The sequence below is a fragment of the Crocodylus siamensis genome, chromosome 1 (genome assembly GCF_052110815.1).
Source record: "Crocodylus siamensis isolate JL-2025a chromosome 1, ASM5211081v1, whole genome shotgun sequence".
Classification (NCBI taxonomy): domain Eukaryota; kingdom Metazoa; phylum Chordata; order Crocodylia; family Crocodylidae; genus Crocodylus; species Crocodylus siamensis.
Window position 1 is genome coordinate 142,252,877 of NC_143395.1, and position 15,919 is coordinate 142,268,795.

Below are 15,919 nucleotides of genomic sequence, written 5' to 3' on the forward strand. Positions count from 1 at the left end.
GATCTAACAGAGCTTCTATATAGTTCCCAGCACAGCCCTGGGGGTGGAAAAGCCCAGTCACTGGACCCAGCCCTAGGGCTGCACTCCTCTTCTTTTCTCTTCTCTTCTTTTTTTTTTTTTTTACCCGCCCCATGGTGCTGGGCTACTTTTAGGCCCCTTGCCCCTCCCCTGGACAGACTCCCCTCCCCCCCCCCCAGTAGATGAGTCAGTCCCAGAGCCCACCCAAACCCCATCCTGCAGGCCACTCCCACTGCCAGTTTTACTAGTGTTTTTGCTAGCGCTGGGAGCAGATTTGAAGTAAATTGGGGTGGGAAGGGTAGGTTTGCAGGGGGAAGTGGGGGTGTTCATCTGGAGGTGGGCAGTGGCAGAGGGCTAAAAATAGCCCCTGGGCCACAGGAGCCCCATTCCTTCAAGCTGTCCTGCAGACCCCATAGCCTCCTGATCCTGCCAAACTTTCTTGGACCCTGGTAGCTCCTCCCCCGATCCTGCCAAACTTTCCTGATTCCCACCAACCTCCCTCCCTCATGGACCTTGCTTGCTGTCCACCCCAATCTTCCCAGCCTCCCCACTAGCCCCCCTATCTTGACTTAGATTGGGTGGCCATTTTTAACTTGATCTAACCTCGCAATGACCTCCCCAAATGTCTGTACATACACTTTGGATTTGTATTTTGATACAGTAGGGAGGTGCCCTCTGCTATGAGGACCACCAGCAGCTATTTGGAACCCAGGGTTTGTATACTGGGTTTGTAGTTAGGTGAATTCAAGTACAGGGATCTGCTGTTACTTGCACAGTCCCCAAACATGCGCCTATTGGAATATGATTGCATTGAGAAATCAGCATCCCCACCCCATTTCATTCAGGGCTAAACTGCTTATCTCTTGGAGCAATATGCACAATGCACTATGCCATTGCTCTTCCTGTCTCCCATCCTTCTGGTGTAGCTTGTACCCTTTGGCGGAGTAAATTAGATTGTGCTAGCTTAACATTGACACTAGATGTCTTAATTGATGCACTCAATTTCTTTGAAATTTCAGGGGTTTTTTGGCAAATATATTATATCTAACTTAGTGGCTTCAGGCAGTTCTTTGCTCTTGCAACCTTATAATTTCTTTTTGTAAGTGTTTTTGTTTGTTTGTTTGTTTTTTGTTTTTTTTTCCCACTATGTCCTATCCATTTGTTCTCTCACACCTATGGTGTGGAAAGCAGAAGTAAGTACAAATGTTCTCAAGGTAGACTGTCACTTTCCCACTCACCTTACATACCAAGTCTTGCTTTACCATTCCTTGTGCTTTTAGGAAAAAAGGAATTAAATAAAATAAAAAAAAAAGGAAGTATGCATATATGCAAGGATTTTGGGGTGATTTTTCTCTTTATTGGACCAGCTGTATAGTTGGAAGTGATGTTAGACAAGCTGACATTTCAGAACATCACCAAGCCTGGGAAAGTGAGCAGTACTTAACTGGAGCACAGTATTGGTGATATACTGAGAATTTGTATATGCAGGTTTGGCATGAATCTCCAGGCTCTGCTGTAGCCAAGAGGGTGGGGAAGGCAGCCTATTGTGACTTGTTTTTCTATATGTTGACCTGAATGGTGAGGGCCCTTGCAGCCCAGAGTGTGGATATTGGGTGGCAACTTCTTACGGATTTGATTACCTGCTAAAATAAATAGTTCCCAATCTTTTATTTGCTAAGAACTAAGATTTTGGAGTTTTTCTGGTTGATTACCTTGCATCAGAAGATCAGGAGGCAATCTCTCAAGATCCGTTTCCTATGCTAGAAATGTTCTTCCTTCTGCAGATAAAGCATTCTTCTCTTAACCCATACAGTTATGGTTTAATGGTCTTCCTGTGGGATGGGAAGAGACCTGCCAGATAATTGGGAAAGTACCAGTACTGCCGCTGTTTGCTTTTTATTTAGCTGTCTTTTCTTTAAACTGGGAATAAGTGTAAATATTTATTTTTCAGTATTGGATTAAACTGTGCTTTAGGAGCAATAGAAATGCGGCCCTTCATTGAAACAATTGGGAAATGCACGACGGCTTTCATCATCTGTTATCCCAATGCAGGTGTGTGTCATGTTGAGTATACAGCAGAAATTACTTCAGCTATTCTGTATTGCTACAATTTATATGCTAACTAGATAATTTACAGGCAAAGTATGTAAACAGATTGCAGTACCTCATCATTTTGAAAACTCCCTTTTTTTTTTTCTTTTCACTTAAAAGTTTGGGTCCCACAGTAATTTGACCTTGCCCAGCAAAAAGTGGACTTGGGTATTGATATTCAGTGTGCTGCCAGTTTGATTTATTTTCTGTCTTTTCTTTCCTGGGTTCAGCCTCCAAGTTGACTTCAGATAAAATAAATAAATAAATGTCTGTATTGAGCACCCTGAAAGACTTGAAATAATATTGACATTTCAAGAACTCTCAAGAAATCTTTCTCAGAAAGCATTTAATTGCGAAGTTTAAAATTCCTATAATGATGATGATTATGGCAAAATTATAAAAGATCAATCTAAAAAATAACATACAGCTTAGTAATTAAGCAGTTCACCAGCAAAGAGATTGGACTCTGGCAGTGTCCAGATATACTTTTAGTTGAAGGCTCTCATCTCAAAATAACACCCTTTGTTATACAGTTCTGTTCTCATTAACTATTTGCCTATTATGTTAAACTCGCTAATTTACATTGTTTTATGAAAAGCATAAGTATCTCTGCAAAACAGCCCAAATGATAAAATCTGGTTTAAATGATATTTGTAAAATGTCCTGAAGTTAAGGGCATTATTTTTTTTAGAGCTCCCCATATCATTACTCTTTTCCCAAATTCTTGGATCTTGGGATTTTTCCCACTCTTCCTTCTCCCTCCAGGCTTATTGTTGCTTAGCGTACCATTGCCACACTTTTACTTCTTTCCAAGACTTCATCAAAATTCATATCCACATTGGGCAGGAAATTGGCCATATTTGGAAGTTTCTGGTGCTGGGTAGATCCCTAAAACCTTTTACCTGTAAGCAGTTTGAGAGACACAGAGAGACTATTATAATCTACTCATGAGAATAAATGTATAAAGATGCAAGGTGAGGCTCTCACTGACCCAGTACCAGTACAAAGAAATGTTTTCTGGGAGGCAGAGAAGCAGGGAAGGATTTTTTACTAAACATAGTTTATATGTCTTTAATAACCTGGGTTTATTTCCCCCATAGAGACAGAAAGTAAAGATTGGAAAAGTATAATAAGGCTGAAAAGCAAATACTTTGGGGCTAGGTTAAACGACTAATTGGGGAAATCTAACACTAATGAGCTTTTTATTTATTAGCAATGTAGCAAATATTTGTTAGTTTATAGCCAGAAACACTGCACTATAGCTACAGTAGTTCAACTTTCAGCTTAAATGAAATAATTCTTTTAGTTTAAAAACAGAACCCAGAACTTGAATAAAGCTTTACTACATTTCCGTTTAAAACTCCTCAGGGAAAACAATCGTTGTTACTATGGATAAGAAACATTTAAATTCTGTTGAAGTTTTTGAAAAAAATTTTTTCTTCAGACGTATTTCGAATTCTTTCTGAAAAAAAAATCGTAATCCCTCAATGAATAGCGATTACAAGTGTGGTGAAGCATTTTAGTCCTTTTTACACGTGCAGCTGATTTTTTTTAAATGTTATTTCTTTGTGGGGTTTAAAGAAATTGTAATACACTACTGAAAATATTCCACCAGGTCTTCCCAACACCTTTGGAGGTTATGATGAAACACCTGAAGTGACTGCTGAGCACATTAAGGTATGGAATATTTCTCAAAACCAACCCTAGTAATAATTAATACATTTTTTTTTCCGGAATGTACTTGAGTCATGTTTTGTACGTTTACTACAGCATTGCTGTAGTTCAGGGGTGGGCAAAATGTCTCTCCGAGGGACTTTATCTAGCCTTCAACTGGTCTCTGTCCCACCCAGCCCAGGTTTGGGGGGCATCCCGGGCCATGGAGCCTACAGCTCAGTCCTGCTGCCCAGAGGCGTGCAGTGGGGCTGGGATAGTGTAGCAGCCGGACTCTGCTTCCCAGCAGCCCAGTGGTGCGGAGCACACACCCTTGACCCAGCTCAGCCCAGGTGTGTGTGGGCAGCCCCAGCACAGTGTGGCTCTGGATCTGTGTGGCCTGGTAGCATGGGGCAGCCCTAATGGATTGTGACCAGATTAGCCTGCCTTATGCTGATAGGCTGCGCCACTCCACAGCTGTACTGTGCTGGGGTGGGGGGCAGGTCACCAGGCATGCCCTCCACCACCTTTTTGCATCAAGCCAGTTGTGATCTGTCATGCAGGGAGAAGGTCCTGTCCCAGCCCTGTGCTTTCGCCACCCTGCGATCCCAATCCTAGCTCCAGCCACCCGTTCCACTCCCAGTTGCTACTCCCCGCCCCCCTGTCCTGCTCCTAGATGCTGCTGCCTGCATCCCTATCGTATCCACCCAGCCAAATGCACACTGCCTGCGTAGGTCGTGGACCGTTCTTAATGGAGACCCTACCTGTCCTTTTTGTCTGGCACTGCCCAGCCCAGTCTAGTAATCCAGTCACTTAGGGAGTCTTGGTCAGCTGTTGCAGACTGGGGATGGGGAAGGGAAAGCAGAGGCAAGTGCTGACTCAGTGTGGTTGGGGTGTGATGGTGGCCCAGCCTGCAACAGCTCCCCAAAACTCCCTACATGGCCCTCCATCCCAAATAATTGCCTACCCCACTATAGTTTGGTCTTGGATGACTGTCACCTTTCTGTCATGTCTGAAACAATTTTTTCTCCAGGGGTTTATAACACTTGGTGACAGGTAGTGCTTAAGGATTCGTTTCAAATGAAACTCTTACTTAATAATATTTGAAAAGCCAAGTGGTTTTTGGCCTTTTCTCCCGTGTAGGGTTGTAGAAAGGCTTGTTTAGCTTGTAGAGCTGTCTCTTGTATGCTGTAGGTCCTCATATGTTTGCATTTGTTGGGAATAATTAGCTTGCTCTTGTATGGTTAATTATGAACAGATATTTGATATTTTTTCTAAGTTCTCAAAAAGGAGATATAGACCAGACTAATCTAAGTCAGTGACTCTCAACGTTCCTCACAACATGGTAGAAGCAGCATGAAAATCAGAAACCAGTCATTGCATATATTTAATTTTATTTTTGTTTAGTAATATTTATTCTTTTTATCTTTTTCAGGGAGCCTTAACTTGTTTGATATTTGAAGCATGTACTTTTTTAATGTTGTCATCAACTTGAAACTAAATTGCCTTTTTCCTACTTACAGAGTTTTGCTTTGGATGGTTTGGTCAACATAGTTGGAGGCTGCTGTGGTACTACTCCAGCACATATCAGGTAACTTCATGGGCCATATTAGCTATGCAGATACTGAGGAAAGGAATGTATCCCTCATCCTGTCCTCAGTTTCAGAGTCCTGTGATCCAGATTAGGGTCTCTTCACAGAAATAATAGACAAAAACACTTGATTGTAACCTGCAACAACCCAGGAATAGTTTGGCTCTTTACTTTTGGCTTGTTGTAGGGATGAAAGTAATGTGGTACAAGCAAGACCTGGTCCTTTGTCTCTGAAGCAGCTGCTTTGGAATAAAGTGCCTTTTTCCTGTCTCCTGCTTGTCAGTTGTAGACAGCAGACTATTTCTTTTCATTTCTTCTACTCTGTCTTGTCTTCCATGCTGCTGCTTTTTGTAGCATTTTGTGTAGCAATACAGCAGAACTGGTTTGAAGGGAGGATAAAGAAAAATAAAAAGCCAAGGGGAGAATCTGAAAACTTTAGAAAGCCTGTTAGCCCAGACAGTCAGAACTGTTTCATGGTAGTCCCACTGAAACTGGTACATGGAAAACCACCATTATTTCTTCTGTGTTCACAGGAACCAGTCCCTGTGAATGCACAGGTAGGGACCCTTCTGGTCCATCATTACTCTGTTTTGCGTGGGGAATGAGTGAAAGTGCATGGGGGCATGGCATGTTTTCCTGAGCTGATTCTGAAGCCAGTAGAAGGGAGATGATTATGCTGTCATAATACAGAGGCAGATAGTTAGCATAAAGCATAGCTGATAAAGTGAGCTCATGATCATGAAAGCTTATGCATCTCTGATTCAGTTCATCTGTAAGGTGCATCTTTACCCTGCTTTCTGGCTATTGTAGTAGTCACACTCACCATGATCCACATGGCAGTTGTTAGGAGAAGCATTTCACCTGAAAGAATGGGTGAAATCTGTCCCTTGTCACTGCTCCACTGCAATACATAATCACAGCCAAAGTTGTGAATTCTTGACTGTGCAGGGTGCAGAATATCTTTGTGCTTGTTAGTAAATGGGTACACTACAGCAGTGTTTTCCATGTCTGTGTCTGTTGGAAATCCATGGCTACTTACACTCGCCACCAATAACGATTATAAAATCTTCTTGAAGAGTTTGATTTAGTTTTTTTTATTTTTTGCGTTTTTTTCTTTTTTGCCTTTGGCTGCACAATATGGAATGCATTAATTACCCTTGTCATGCAGGGCTGGATTAGGACTGCGGGTGTTTGTCTTGTACTTTCACTTTAGTTTTACCTAGGGGAATTTGGTTTCAATTAAAAACTTATGCTCTTAAAACACCAGGGCTTTTTCTCTCCTCTTGTAATTCAGGGAGATTGCTGAAGCTGTGAAAGCATGTAAACCTCGTGTCCCGCCATCCTCCTTTTCAGATGGCTACATGCTGCTATCAGGTATGATGGAGCAAAACAGGAACTTTACATTTCACTTGCTCTTCTTCCATGGCACTTTGAGGACCAGACTGGGGTGGGCAAGAACCAGAACTCCATCACCACATACACACCTCTGAAATATAACAGTTTGCATGAATCCCTAGTAACATTCAAAGGGCTATTGAAACTATTGGATGCCTAATCAGTGAGGCTTGAGAGACACTCCTATCCACACTGGCTTCACAGCTTGTTTAATAGCAAAGCTTGACTCTTGCAGTCTTTCAGTTGCTGTTTCTCAAAGTGCTTTACAAAGAAAGGTTGGTTTACTTATCCCCATATGGCAGGCAGGGTAAGTCTGGCACATGGGATAAGCTGGACTGCCCAAAGTCATGTGGAAGGTCAGTGGCAAAGCTGGAAGTTGAACCCAGTCATCCTGATCCTAGGCAAGTGCCCTGAAAACACAACATCCAGCCAAATGTTATGATTAGGAACCTACCCAAATCATGGTTGCTCAGTTTTTATGGAAATTAGGTAATCTCTCCAAAATCCATGGGAAGAGGGAATCTTACTAAAATGAAATGCTGGCTCTCTATTGGAAGCCAGCAGTCCTGGCTAGGCAGCCTACCTGGGGGAAGAGCGCAGGGAGGTTGATGGCATGAAGACAAGCATGCAAGATAGCTGCTACCTCCTCCCCCCACCCCATTTAGCCCCTCCCCTCAACCAGTCAGCCTTGGGGGGAGGGCTCATGATGGACAGCCTTCTCAGCCAATCAGCAGTGCAGGGCAGCAGCTGTACAACGGAGAGCTTTTTTCCATCAATTGTTGGCAGGGACACCAGGGCCCATAGGCCAGTCAGAGGTGTGAAGGGGCCCTACCCACAATAAAACCCTCAAATGGCAGCAGGCCCTGTAATCTGCCTGTGAAATTGCCTGGCCCCTAATTATGTTTGTCCGTGAGTCTCCTTAATAGTCAGTGTATCAGAACAATGGCGAGATTTCATTCCCTTATTCAGGATGGCTTTTTTTTGTTTCTCAAAATCAAAAATAGTCTGATGTAAATTCAACTAATTGTGTCTTGACCAATGGTAACTTATTTGTTCCCCATGTTTCAATTTTTATGCGAGCAGCTGGTTGACTTGAGCTTTAAATAAAAGATACCTACAGTCCCTGGTCTCATTCTGAGCTCAGCCTCAGGATGGGAATTGGGGGCATTTAAGTTCATCTCCCTGAAAAAACTGTCTTCACTCTGTGGCAGTTAGTTTAACTGGGATCCCAATGAAATATTTGGTGTTTATTTGGTGTGGCTCTTAAAAGCTTCTCTGAGGCCAACGTTACTATGTTTGGAGGTTCTGAATATGTTTTCAATGAACTGGGAAAATTCTGGTTGTTAAAAGAATTAGCTATTGCCCTTTGAGTGCCGGTAAGTAAATGGCTTATCCTTGCAGATATGTAGAAACGTGGAGTGTGGGTAGACCAAACAATTATACTGCTTTAAATAGGGGAGGGACTTACCTGTAGTTCAGCTGAATCTGTTGTAACTATTTCATCTCTCTTCTTCCTTATGTGTTGCATTCAGGGTAAATTATTGTTGTTTAGTTTCCCTTGCTGCAAGTTAGAAGTGGCTAACAGATTCAGCTGATATGTGTGTGTTAACAGCATGTCTTTCCCCTCCAAAGAAGTATTATTTTTAGTACTTCCGCAGCCTTTGTGGGGTATTTTTTCAAACTGGATAGCAGAAGAGACTGTCACAATTTCTAAGTAACATTAAGTGTGTTACATGGTTAGAAGTAAGTGCTGCCCTCTAGCATTGTTCAATAATCTTCACAAAGTATCACTATTTTATGCTGCTTCTCTTATGTCATTAATAACTTTAGGCTAACTTTCAGTTGTGGTTGCCTTAATGCATAGGGTGGCCTCATTTTTAATGCAGTACCTCATTAACTTCCATGCAACTTGCATTTGCTCACGCCTTGAGAGCAGGGAGGATTGAACGAATTACTCATCAACTTCAAACAACTGGGACTGAATTTTATTACATATGGTGAATAAAGAAACCGTTGTCTTTTGTGCCTGGTCTTGCAGCCATTCAACATACAAAATCCCATTGGTGTTGATGAAGGGTACTGTGAGCAAAACAGATCAGGATGATTAATACTTGTATATCGGTATGATGGTATACAGTTACTTTTCTCTAGAGAATGTCTCCCATCAGCATGCCTCTGCATTGCCCTATTTAGGTTGGTATAATGTGGCTAGTTCTGTCTTTTTCCTTCTCTCTTGCAAATGAGATACAGCTGCTAGACCTTGCAGTTAAGAATGTTGTCAGTGAGTGAGAGTTTGTACATGACTATAATAATTAACAGGAGAAAGTACACATTTTCAATTCCAGCCTGATGTGCTGAGGGAGCTGTATCCCGAGATTAATAGAGGCTTCATAGCTTGGATTGGGGGTAAACTTGTTTTTCTCATACAGTGTTTTCCATTCTTTTTCTGTATATTTACAGGGGGGAGGTTGTTTTTGTTTTTTGTTTTGTAAATACAATATCTTTTTTAGGTTTAGAGCCCTTCAGGATTGGACCATACACCAACTTTGTTAACATTGGTGAACGTTGCAATGTTGCAGGATCTAGGAAGTTTGCTAAGCTCATCATGAAAGGCAACTATGAGGTGAATTGCTAATACTAGTTTTTTTAGATGGTGTACAAATTAAACCGTATAGTTTTATAGCATTTCTTATGGTATTGCCTTGCTTTTCAGCCATCATGTCTGCACATCTTATTCAGTCCACTTGCATGAACTTGAATTCTGTTTCCTGGCTTTCTAAATGTTCTTTCTTTGTTCCCTGCTGTATTTAATAGCAGTTGATTAATACCAGGGAGGGTTTAACTGGGGCTTTATTAGCTGTATGACTAGTGTTACTGAAAAGTCTGTTCCTTGTTTGATTCTAGCTGCACAGCTGAGGATGCTGTCTTGATTTGTACTGTTTCTTCAGCAGTTTGGAGTCAAGGGTTGAACTGGGAAAGATAGGAAAAGTATCCCAGAAAACCTTTCCACTGCAGCTTGGAACAGTTCTGGATCAGTATGAAAAGACCTTGGGTAAGATCCTCAGCTGGCGTAAATTGTCACAACATTGTTCATTTCAGACATGACAGTTTACAGCAGCAGAGGATCTGTTATACTAGAGCCTGTAATGCTATATCACGCCATCTAAATTAAGCTGTGGACACGTGCAACAATTGAACTGTTCCAAGAATCTCACTGGGAGCCAGTTCACAAGTGTTGCGGTATTGAGGGGTCCACATATATACACTGCCAAGGGTTCTCAATAGAACAGTCACCTTTTATGCATTGCAGTGCTGTGACCCAGTATGCCTTGTAGCAGCAATCCTGGAGTATTCCCAGAATTACCCTAGAAGAAAGGGTAGGGGTGGGGTGGCCTAGGCCCCTGCTTCTGTTGATTTTGGAGGTTGGATATTCTAGAGGCTGATCAAGGTCTCTGCTTCATGTTTTAACTTTAAGATGACTTTCCCTAGAAAAAATTCACTTCCCTCCATATTCTACCCTGCACATACATCTCTATGCAGTTGCTGGCAACGCATAATACTTGACCTGCTTTCGTGTAATCCACCCTTCGCCATCCTCCAAATCACGCTGGGATTCCACAGACCAGGGTGGATTTTAGACAAATGGAAGTAATTGAGTGGCTTTGGAGGGAAAGTCCTTTTTAAAGACGCAGCTTGAAGAGGCAACGTTAGGCAGCCCCTTGGAGCACCCAGCTCCTTAGGAACCCAAAAGTGGAGGCATCTCAACTTTTTGGACTCAAGGCACCCCTTGGAAAATGTCAATTCTTAATTTTCACTCTCTAACCCTAAGGGCTCCTGTGATGGCTGCTGTGGACCATCCTTTCTATCTCTCTTGCCATGCCTTGATGTTCCTTTTCTGTTGATTGGGAGGCTGCCCCTGAGTTCTGGAGTGGGCTTCTTGGTGCCTAGTGGACTCATTTGATTTCTGAGTCCTCTGTCCACTACGAGGCCCTTGCTGGCTTCTCTGCAGGCAGCTCATGTACCCAGTCAAAATTACTTGTACCTTGGTGGCATACTGTACCTTGGCAGTCGCAACTCGTGACCCTACTGGCCCAAATGTAAGCCTTAAGGGCTTCAGTCATCGCCTCTGTCATCCCCTAACTTGAGCCCGCTTACTCTGACTCAGCTTCTTGGTCTTGGCTTGTTTCCTTTTCAAGAGTTAGGCTCTAGCCCCCTTGCCCCAGTCTCTCTCTGTCTCTGTCTGTCATGCCCTTCTTCTGGCAGGGCCAGACTTGGAGTGCCTCTCTGCCATCCCTGTGTGGCCTCCTAATGACCTGTACAGCCACAAACTGGTCCTCTGGATGTTACTATCTTGATTACAACAAAAATGCAGCCTTTCCGGGTATGCACAATACAAAGAATAACCTGAATTAAATCATCCCTATCCTGGCTGAACTGAGAACACAAAGAAGAGACTTCTTTGTCTTTGCATACCTGCAGCCCCCTTACCATAACTCTGGGCTCTGGCCTGCCTAGATCCTTATTTTTCCCCATCCAGGGCTAGAGTGACCCAAGGCCACCCTTGGAGTGGCCTCCAAGGGATTTTCCCAAGTGGCATTGTCTGCATTCTTACCACTTTGGAGCACAAAGACTTTACTCTTAAAAGGCCCTTGCAGGTTTTGCATCTCCCTTAGCCTCCCAGTAACAGGGTGGGGGTTCTCTGTTGCAGTCATTTTTTGACTACAGAAAATACTAGAGTAATCCTTGCGCTGCGGAAATCTCAAGGACCACCACAACAGGTCAGAATGTTTTTAACTTGGTGAATTCCTATTTGAAATCTGTGGATTTGTCTTATGAAATCATGTTTGCACACTTAATACTGCTAACATTTTGTGGCACCCTGCAGCAGCCTTGAAATGATCTCAAGGCACCCCAGACTGCTGCAGTACCCCTGTTGAGAATCATTGACTTGCAACAAGGAAGGAACTCTAATAGGAAAATGACATGGTTATGTGAATTAGTGAAAGGCTTTCATTTGTGGTGCTAATCCCTCTTTCTTTTTTTAAATTTCTCCTCTAGGAGGCTCTGAGTGTAGCCAAGGCACAAGTTGAGATGGGAGCCCAGATTTTGGATATCAACATGGATGATGGAATGCTGGATGGCCCAAATGCGATGGCCAGATTTTGCAAGTTCATTGCTTCCGAACCTGACATAGCCAAGGTTGTACCATGTTCAGCCTAGAACACAGATTTTGTTGTTGTTGTACTCTGAATCCTAATTTCAGGAAAATGTTGATACTCATTGTCTTGCATACTGGTGGAGCTTGTGTGTATTTAGTTGCCCTCTCCTAGTTTTGTGGTGGGAAAGCTACAAGTATTGGACTGTGGCTCTTCCCTTCCTTTCAGAGAGGAGTCATACATGTTAAATGGGGGATGGTATATAGCAGAAAAGGACTTCTGAGGAATCAAGATTTTATTATGCTCTTCCCTTTCCTTTTGCTTTTCTTTCATTTGGCTAAATAAAATGTGGTCTTCTCCTACCGATCAACAGTCTATAAATGGGAGGTACAAGGCTGTGTTTAGCAATCTTTACTCGTATAGATTTCCTTCTGAAATCTTTCCTCAAGCTTTTTGAAGTCCAGGGGTTCAAAACTAGCTGGGATGTAAGGTAGTTTTAATACCAAGAAATTAAACTGTCTAAAAATAAGTATTTGTATTATGAAGGAAGAGGTTATAGAAGTAAAAATATCTCTACATACACACAACATATAGGATAATTTGTCTGTGTGTGTTTATGGAGTTGCTGTTTGTGTGTGAGTAAAAATGCTTTTAGATTTGTACTTGAAGTATGGGTTCTGGATGCTATTCTGTTTGTGGATAACTTCTATTTCTTTTTCTTAAACTTGAAAAGCTGATACATTTGGAGGCTTGTTTTTTTTTTATAATCTTTCTGTTGAAGGTGGTGAATGGTGCTTGGAACATTTTCTCTTCATTTGCGTTTATGCTCTTTTTGTTTACCTTTCTGCTGGTTATAGGTGCCATTATGTATTGACTCTTCAAATTTCTCTGTGATTGAGGCTGGCTTGAAGTGCTGTCAAGGGAAATGCATTGTGAACAGCATCAGCCTGAAGGAAGGTGAAGAGGACTTTCTAGAGAAAGCAAGAAAAATTAAGTTATATGGAGGAGCTGTTGTTGTTATGGCTTTTGATGAAGTGGGTCAAGTGAGTGTTGCTTTTCCTATTGTACAGAGTTCATCACTGAAATTAAAGGCCCCTCACTCCCATGGGAGGCAAAGTGGCCTTGTATTCCTAGCCAAATATGATCAAAGAAGTCTGTGTGGTCTTAATTTTCTCTGCAGTTAGAGATGGCCTGATTATATCATGTTAATGTTTATACAGAGCTACTGTTTCCTTGAAGCCACTAGATGGAGATAATGAGGGCTTTTGTGTGAATAGGGGTGGTAGAAGAACAGCTTGAACCTTGCTCCATTGTAGAAAACCAAGGTCTGCTTATTGTAGAAGCCATGTTGGATTTGGTGGACCATAAGCCTACTCTCCTTCTCTAGATAACCAGCACAGCAGTTGGGTGGACAGGAATTTTACAGCAGGGACAGTTTTTTGTTTTTTTTTTTTCCCTTTTAAATTCTGTTGGACTTCTCAAGTTTCTGGTTCAGGATCTTATGGCATTTGGATCAGAAGGAAACCTGGGCTTGGGTCTGTGAATTCACTTAGTTGTTCCCAAAGTTGTGTATCCTATGTTTTGCTTGTATGTTGGAAATTGGGTCCATGCCAGAATCCCAGAGTGTCTCTCTGTCTCTAACTTTAATTGCTCAAATTGACTGAATCAAAGCCTTCAGATTTGATCTCTTCTCAGACTTTTCCTTTGAGTGCTTGTCCATATGCGCATTCTCCCCCTTTTTTTCCCCCTGCACTAGCAGCACTTGTACAGAGTGCATGTGCCCTGCTTGTCCTCATCATCTGCCCCCAGGACACAAAGGGTGATGATGTGTACTTTTGACCCCTCAGTTCCCTTGGTCTGCCTTGTCCCCAGACAGAACTTTTACCAGTCTGATCCAGACTGGTTCTTGCCCAGCAGCTGCTCTCAGAATCTGCTGATGCTTTACTTCTAGCCTATTCTCAGTTGTGGCAGATGACAGAACAAGGAGCAACTGCCTCAAGTTGCAGCAAGGGAAGTTTTAGGTTAGATATTAAGAAGAATTTTCTCACCAGGAGGGTAGTAAAACACTGGAATAGGTTACCCAGACAGGTGGCAGAAGCTCCATCCTTGGAGATTTTCAAAACCCAGCTAGATAAAGCTTGGGCTGGGAAGATCTAGTTGGGGATGGTCCTGCTTTGAGCAGGTGGTTGGACTGCATGACCTCCTGAGGTCCCTTCCAGCTTTCTGATTCCTCTTAATTTTTGGATTAACTTCAGTTAGTTACGTGATTTCTCTTTGTTTTTTCCCTTAGTTTGTGTCATCTTTTAGTAAGACATAAGGTTCCCATGGTCTACGTACCATATACCTTCTCTAGATAAGTCTATGTCCCCATCTTTCACTTTGACTAGGTTTCATTCTTCTTGTGGCCACTTGTGGGTTTTGATGAAGCTCACGAACATCCTGGTACCAAAGTCCTAGAACTGATGTCTGATTTTAGAGATTCCACTTTTGCTTCCCAGGTAGTGAGGAGGTACAAGAATAAGCACATGTGGCCTCTCCTTTGCGATTTTATTCATCATGGATTAGATGCTTCAGTACCTGCAGTAGCTACTTCACTCCCTCAGCAGCTATCAGCTTTCCCATGCCATCCAGCAGTGCTGATATCTCAAGAGGTGTTGCTTTGTTTCATTATATGGAATATTTTTTGACTGTCCAGCCAGACCTGGAGGCCTGGACCTGCTTTCTCTAGTCTTGCTGACACCAATATCAGATCTGTCAGCTCTGCAAGGGAGAACCAATCCCCTTTTCCAGGCTTGTTCAAGCCAACAATTGATGTGTTTTCATCAGACTCTTCCTGTGACACTCAGGATTCTAGCCATGCTTATCCTCTCACTTTCTTTCATAACAATGGCAACACATTTTTGGAGAGAAGCTGCTGTCTTATGTTTCCTGGTTTCCAGTTCATTGGTTTTGGAGGCTTTTCCCTAAATTTTGATATGACCATTTTGTCCATAGGTTATTGTTTATAGGGACATTCCAGAGATATGGTTCAGTAGCTGGAATAGCATTTCAATGCTGTAACATTATAGCTTCCCCAACCCTGGAATAATTATCTAGAAACAGTGTCCAGGATGGGAGGGGCTTTCAGTGTCTAACCTGCTACATTCTTGATCCCCTTAAAGAGACTGAAGGCCAAGAAAGGCCACAGCTGGAGACTGGCAGGGCTTGAGAACCTATGGATGTCAGCTAGCTAGGATAAGGGCCAAGGTCTAAGGAGAGGGACCAAAGACCAGGAGGGCTGTAGCTGGAGACTGATGGGGCCAGAATGCCCATAAAGAGGGGCTGGTGTAAGGACTAACAGAGCCAGGAGCCCATAGCCTGTAGGGGGAGTTATGATCTGATTTATCTGCGAGGCCTGGGTGTGGGTACTGAGGAGGACGGTGTCCACATAACTAGTCCTTAAGGTGATGAGCACAGACACCCGTACTTATGAGGAGATCTGACTCTGAAAGCTCTGGGGTAGCCTCCTTTTTCTGAAAGTATCATTTCATCAAGGCATGGCAAGCAAGGAGAAGGGGAGACTGCCCCAAAAGAGCTGAGTTAACGAGGGCTGAGGGGATGCCAGGGACATCACAACCACCCCTGGTGTTAGACCCTGTCACAACAACTTCTGCAATTGATGAGCCTCCAGCATTATTTAATGACAAATTGCCATCGGACTCTAGAGAAGCATTTTCTGCCTTGCATGCAAACAGACAGTGGCCCAGACCCTGCCTCGGGTTGTTTTGAATATAGCTGGTGAACACAGATGGCATCATGAAGCACTCATCTTGGTGTTAGGGCTATAGGCTTCCCATAAAACACTACCTTTGAAAAGGCAGAGCTGTTTAGTTCAGAGAGTTGAGCCTCTGCGCACTCTCAAGGGCTGGAAGGACACCCTTTTGCTTTTTCTATGGATTTATGCACTCATCTTGAGGAGGAAACATAACTATCAGTCATATCCTTGCCAGGGTAACAGCTCATGTGCTTGCAGGAGCAG

The 15,919-nt window shown here is 42.8% G+C and overlaps 1 protein-coding gene across 3 annotated transcripts in view; it reads left to right on the forward strand.

Annotated features, from left to right (window-relative positions):
- The window catches only part of MTR (5-methyltetrahydrofolate-homocysteine methyltransferase), a 78,415-nt gene that overhangs the window by 20,253 nt on the left and 42,243 nt on the right, over positions 1 to 15,919 (forward strand). For all 3 annotated transcript variants that reach the window (XM_090044745.1, XM_090044752.1, XM_090044761.1), the window contains exons 9-15: positions 1,970 to 2,070; positions 3,725 to 3,786; positions 5,283 to 5,350; positions 6,645 to 6,724; positions 9,256 to 9,368; positions 11,804 to 11,944; positions 12,759 to 12,944. In XM_090044745.1, coding sequence (XP_089900871.1) covers positions 1,970 to 2,070; positions 3,725 to 3,786; positions 5,283 to 5,350; positions 6,645 to 6,724; positions 9,256 to 9,368; positions 11,804 to 11,944; positions 12,759 to 12,944 — 751 coding nt within the window. The remainder of the gene's footprint in view (positions 1 to 1,969; positions 2,071 to 3,724; positions 3,787 to 5,282; positions 5,351 to 6,644; positions 6,725 to 9,255; positions 9,369 to 11,803; positions 11,945 to 12,758; positions 12,945 to 15,919) is intronic.